Here is a 6,000-nt window from a genome sequence, read left to right on the forward strand (position 1 = left end):
CATCCTGAATATCACAAGGACTTAATTTTCCTGCTATTGATTAATGATACTAATAATTAATAATTTTGTTCTTTAGTCGCTAAGTGGTGTCTGACTCTTTGTGACCCCATGGACTGCAGCTCACCAGGCTTCCCTGTCCTTCACCATCCCCTGGAGCTTGCTCAAACTCATGTCCGTTGAGTCGGTGATGCCATCCAACCATCTCGTCCTCTGCTGCCCTCTCCTGCTTTTGCCTTCAACCTTTCCCAGCATCAGGGTCTTTTCCAGCGAGTCAGCTCTTAAATAATAATGAGCTATTATTAGCTAGTGTTGCATTTATGTCTTTTTTAACCCATGAATTAGGCTCCATTACTATTGTTGTTACGCTGTTTTCTCCAGAAACTCCCTGGACGAGCTCGCGTCCAGTGTTCACTTGTTCACTGCACTTTTTGGCATCTGCATCTTTCCTGGAAAGATCACTTTCTTGACTCTCAAAAAGTATCCTTCAGACATTGCTCTAAGGGAGTGTTTTTTTAATCTGTTTATTTTTAATTGAAGCATAATTGCTTTACAGTATTGTGCTGGTTTCTACCAACTTTGTGTATCTGTGAGTGTCTTTGCCCTCATTTATGACAGAGTTTCTGCAGGCACGAGGTTCTCTGTTGTCACCGTCTCTCGGCATTTTGATGACAGGGTTTCTCCACCTGCCGCCCCACAGTCCTGCTGGGACGGGAGGTCCTGTGGGGCAGAGTCTCCTGTGAGCAGGGTCTCCATGTCCTGTGGGGTGGGGTCTCTATGTTCCCGGGACCCGTCCAGCTTCCTTTACCTTTGGGGCTGGCTGCAGTCTCCCTGTGTCTGAGCACAGACTTCTGTTATTTGTATTATTAGAAAACTGTTATAAGTAGTTTTATTTACTTATCCCTCCCAGAATATTTTGTGTGTCCGGGGTCTGTAAATTCTTGTTTTTAGTGAGTTCTGGGAGTTGTGCAGCTGAGAGTTAAACCTCGCCCCTCGCCTCTGCGGCCGTCCTGGGCTCTGTGTGTGCTCGTCGCCCTCCAGGTCTCACCCTCTGTCAGGGGTCTTTTCAGGCTCTGCGTCCGGGTTCTCCGTTGTGCATTGGCCCACGCGTGGCTGTTTCTCATTTATTTAACCACGTGACAAAGTACACCCTTGTGAACGACCGTACAAGCTCCGCCTTGACAGCGGTCACATCCGCCTCCCCGTCCGCCTTCCTCCTGTCCCCAGAGTCAGCACCGTCTCGATCCAGCATCTATGCAGCCTTCTCTGCTGGGCAGTTTTGTGGCATCTATGCTGCTGCTGCTGCTAAGTCACGTCAATCGTATCTGACTCTTTGCAACCCCATGGACTGTAGCCTGCCAGGCTCCCCCGTCCCTGGGATTCTCCAGGCAAGAACACTGTGGTGGGTTGCCATTTCCTTCTCCAGTGCATGAAAGTGAAAAGTAAAGGGAAGTCACTCAGTCGTGTCCAACTCCCAGCGACCCCATGGACAGCAGCCCACCAGGTTCCTCCGTCCATGGGGTTTTCCAGGCAAGAGTACTGGAGTGGGGTGCCATTGCCTTCTCCTGTGGCATCTGTAGGTACCGCTAAATTCCTGAGAAGGACTGTTTGGTTTCCGTCGTTTTGAACTTTATGGAAAGGGCTTCACGCTGAGTCCTTGAGCTCGTCTCTCCACTGTGTGTGGTTACGCACCAGGATTCGTGCTTCTTATATCCACAGTCCCCCGAGCCTCTTGAAACTGAGTTTACAGTTCTCAGTGTATTTGGAAATACTTGCTGTTGTTCCTTCCATTTTTCCTGCCTCATCACCTTCAGGGGTTCCGGTCACACAGTTTAGGCTCTTTAATGCTCTTCTTCTGTGTTTTATTTTTGTGTGCTTTCTGCTGCTTTGTTTAGTTCATTAATTTTTCACCTCAGCAAAGCCTAATCTACAGATAAGCCCACCCAGCGGATCTGTCATTTCACACACTGCAGTTTTCACCTCTAGAAGTCCACGCGGGACATTCTGTCAGTCATGCCTCAGCTTACCTGTCTGGACGTGCAGTGCAGTAATGATCCCTGTGCAAGGCCCCCATCTGCCAGTGTCAACATCTCTCTCTCTTCTGGGTCAGCGTCAGTTGACTTTTCTCATAAGATGCTGACTTTTGCTGATGCCTTGCGTGTCTAGTCATTTTTAACTGAATTCTAGACATTGTGAGTTTTACCATGCTAAAGCCTAGATATATTTGTGTTACCTTAAATATTCTGGGGGCTTCCCTTGTGACTCGGTGGGTAAAGAATCTGCCTACAATGCAGGAGACTTGGGTTCAGTCCCCAGGTCGGGAAGATCCCCTGGAGAAAGAAATGGCAACTCACTCCATTATTCTTGCCTGGAGAATCCCATGGACAGAGGAGCCTGGAGGGCTACAGTCCCTGGGGTCACAAGAGTCAGACACAACTTAGTGACTAAACCACCACCAGATATTCTGGAGCTCTCTTCTGGGTCATCATTGAATTACTTGGAGACAGTTTGATTTCTGGGGGACTTGCTTGTGAAGACTTGTTAAGTTGGGACCACAGCAGCATTGGGTGTGGGGCTCACCGCGCTCCTGATGCTGGAGCAAGACCTTGGGGAACACTCTAGTCAGCTCCCCGAGACCCAAGAGATGCTCCTGCCTGGCTGTGGGGCAGCCTCAGCTCCCAGTCTCTAGGTTTGGAGAATGTTCCTTGAATCCTGCTGGGAGGGTCTCTCTGGACTCGAGTGCCTGACCGCTCAGCTGGACCCTGGGTCCCCATGTACATACTCAGAGCTCTGGGTGCTGCGCCCGCCCCTCTGGAGCTCCGTCCTGTGAATTGCCACACCCTGGGGCTCTCCCACGCTCACCCCATCTCGCCAGCCCCAGGCTTCACCACCTGACCTGGGCTCCGCGCCCCACGCTGCTGCTGGAAAGTGGGTGCGAGTGGGGCAGCTGGATGCCTCATCCTCCTGGTCTCTCTCAGGGTCTCTGTCCTTTGTCATCCAATCTCCTGCTGTCTGAAAATGCATTATCATATACTTATTGTTCATTTTAAGTGGTTTTGAATGGTAGAGTCTATTAGGTCCCCATTACTCCATCTGGACCAGAAATATCATTGTTTTTCCTTGTTTTCTGCTGCAGTGTGCAGCTTACCGGATCTTACTTCCCCAACCAGGGACTGAACCCAGGCTCTCGGCAGTGAAAGCCCCGGTCCTAACTGCTGGACCGCCGGGGAGTCCCTGGCCCAGAAATCTCTTTGTCTGTCTCTCTGGCACTGCCCTGCCCATGCCCCCGTAGCCCCCCATTATGAAAGCTCTATCACCCACCCCCTTCCTGTGCCCCCTTCACTGACAGGGACCTTGTTCGCTTCTTCTCAGGAAGCAGCCTTTGACCTTTGAACTGTGCATCTCTGTGGCCCGTGTCCCCTTCTAAGCCATTTCTTACACAGCTGCCCAGTAACCTGAAGGTCTCCACCTCTCTGGTCCAGGGGCCTGGACTGGAGTTTCAGGTTCCTGCTGACCACCGCTGTTTCTGGTCTCCTGGTCGCCAGCTCATGGCTTGAGCTCCCCTTGTGGGACCTCTGAGAGAGGCCTCCTCTTCCTCCCGAGAAGGTTGCCTTGGGCTCGTCCATGGCTGGGACAGAGGGCCGCTTCACGCCTGAGCTGGGTCCTAGCTGGGGTCCCCGGTATGCCCCCCGCCCCAGCCTCAGCACTGGCCTGAAGTCACCACGCAGCCACCACCCCGGGCCCCAGCCCCTGCTGCTCCGGCCCCGCCAGGCCCTGCCCTCCAGCTGCCCTTGGGGGCCGTGGAGTGTGTCCTAGGCAGGTCCTCGGAGGGCAGGGAGAGGGAGAGCCTGCAGGGGAGCCACTCCACCTCCCCCCCACCCCCCCGAGGGGGCGGCCTCCCCCCCACCCTCCTGGGGGGGCCGCCTTCCTCCCCATCCCCCCAACCCCAGGACGGCCGCCTCCCCCCCACCCCCACCGGGGGGGCCGCCTCCCCCCCACCCCCCGGGGGGGCCGCCTCCCCCCCACCCCCCTAGGGGGGCCACCTTCCCCCCATCCCCCCAACCCCTGGACGGCCGTATCAAAAACAAGCCCTGCACATCTTGCTTTGGAAATGTTTACAAACACTCGGTTCTTGCCATTTAGTGCGATCGAATGGCTTGTGCTCAAAACAGGCTGAGCTAACAGCTGGGTAATCACAGGCGATGACACCTGTGGACAGCTAAATAGGGGCCTGTCCACCTCGCCCGTCCCCCAAGCCGGGAACGAGGCCACATCCGCACCTGCGGGGTCGCACAGAGCAGCTGGTGCCGCGGGGCGCGGGGCTGCCCCAGGACAGGATCAGAGGCCCCAGGAGTGAGGCCCCAGGAGTGAGGCCCCAGGAGTGAGGCTGTGGGGTGTGGGGCTGCCCCGGGGCAGGATCGGAGGCCCCAGGAGTGAGGCCGCCAGGGACCGGGGGCACTGCGGGTTGCGGGCAGGCTGGCGGCGTGCGCTCTGGGACCCTCCCAGGCCTGCGGCGTCCAGTGTCTGCCCAGAGCAGAGGCCACAGCACCCGGGTCCGCGGGGGCCGCTGGGCTGCATTCTGGCCCCTCGAGGCCACCGTGCTCTGACTCTGTGAAGCGATGACTTGCCTCCAGGAAGCGACTGGGGCATCAGCTCTGTGGTGCCCAGGAGCCACGCTGGTCCCCACCTCCGCCTGCCCCCGGCTTCGGCAGGGCCCCAGCCCGGGAGCCGCCTGTATCCAAGGGGCACCTCACTTCGTGTCTCAGCAAAGCCTGTTTCCTTTGCAGCTCCACCACTGGCTCGTGGTGTAGGCAGATGGAGGAAGAGGAAGAGCTGCTGGGTGCCGTCGAGAGGACCAGGGCGAGGAGGGCCCCCCACCCCCAGCCCCCGCCTCGCCGGACACACACGCGCCTTTCCCTGGACGGGAGCGCCCCCTGTGCCCCGGGAGCTGACCCCACCGTCCACGTGTCGCTGTGTACCTCCCCTAGTCTGTGCTCATCCCGCAGGTAGAATCAACTGGGCTGTGTTCCGTGTATTAGAGCCGCTGCCTGCCCTCCACCCGCATCGGCCCACCAGGGCCCCTGGAGCTCGGGGAGGCCGCCGGCCCGCGTGTGGAGGAGAGAGAACAGTAATTACAGGTCACAGGTTCTCTGCCGAGAGCCCCGGCGCTCACAACAGCTTCCTACACCCTTTGTTTTGCCCCCATTAAAAAGCCAAGTGTCGCGTTTGGCCTTCTTGTACAGCCGTGAAATGGAGGAGGCCACACCGAAGGTGAAAACGCATCCCCACGTCAAATGGGCCAGTGGAGCCCCCGGGGCGGGCGGCCTGGGGGCAGAGTGCTGCCTGTTTCCTTGTCGCTGAGGGAAAACGGTAAAATCTGTGTGGGCTGCCACTGGTCCCGCCGACGCGGATCCCTGTCAGCTCACGGTCCCCTCACCGCGGACCCCCAGCCACAGAGAAGGCGAGCTTGCCAGGAGCAGGGGTGCCCCTGCGGCTTAGCCTGGACCCCCCAACCTTAGGAGGGAGGCCCCGCCGGAATCTCGGTTCTCGGAGGCGCCCGTCTCAGCAGCCGCAGCTCTGGTTTCCTTAGGAAATGGCTTTCAGAGCCGCGTTGACCCGGGAGTCAAACCCGTGCTCGGAAGGCGGGGCCGGTTTCTGAAGCCCGTTGGCCAATGTTACTGAGGTCGCTGCAGAGGATATTAGCCTCTGGCGCTGCCGTCCGCAGGGCTCGTGGCCATGGTCCGGGGACGCCCTGCTGGCCGTGTGCCCAGGGCCACCGGGAGGCTGCCGGCCAGGCCCGTGGAGCCCTCGCAGCCGTCACTGGGAGCGGCCCTCAGCCCGGCCCGTGGAACCGGCTGCTCAGGGGAGCCACAGGTGGACTGGTGCTCGGGCGCGGGTGTGGCTGAGAGGAGTCGGGCCCCCGTCCTTCCCGGGAGCGCTGAGCGCTCGTGAACAACGCCGGTGGTGTCCGTGTCCGTCTGCATTCACAGTGGTCTCTCGTGT

At 58.1% G+C, this 6,000-nt stretch overlaps 1 protein-coding gene across 1 annotated transcript in view; it reads left to right on the forward strand.

The window, feature by feature from the left end:
• The window catches only part of SLC6A3 (solute carrier family 6 member 3), a 34,502-nt gene extending 29,274 nt beyond the window's left edge, over window positions 1-5,228 (forward strand). Inside the window, exon 15 of the mRNA XM_024981550.1 lies at window positions 4,785-5,228. Within this exon, the coding sequence (XP_024837318.1) occupies window positions 4,785-4,808 (24 nt within the window). The 3' untranslated portion in view covers window positions 4,809-5,228. The remainder of the gene's footprint in view (window positions 1-4,784) is intronic.
• The last annotated feature ends 772 nt before the right edge of the window (window positions 5,229-6,000 follow it).

This window comes from Bos taurus, chromosome 20 (assembly GCF_002263795.3).
Source record: "Bos taurus isolate L1 Dominette 01449 registration number 42190680 breed Hereford chromosome 20, ARS-UCD2.0, whole genome shotgun sequence".
Classification (NCBI taxonomy): domain Eukaryota; kingdom Metazoa; phylum Chordata; class Mammalia; order Artiodactyla; family Bovidae; genus Bos; species Bos taurus.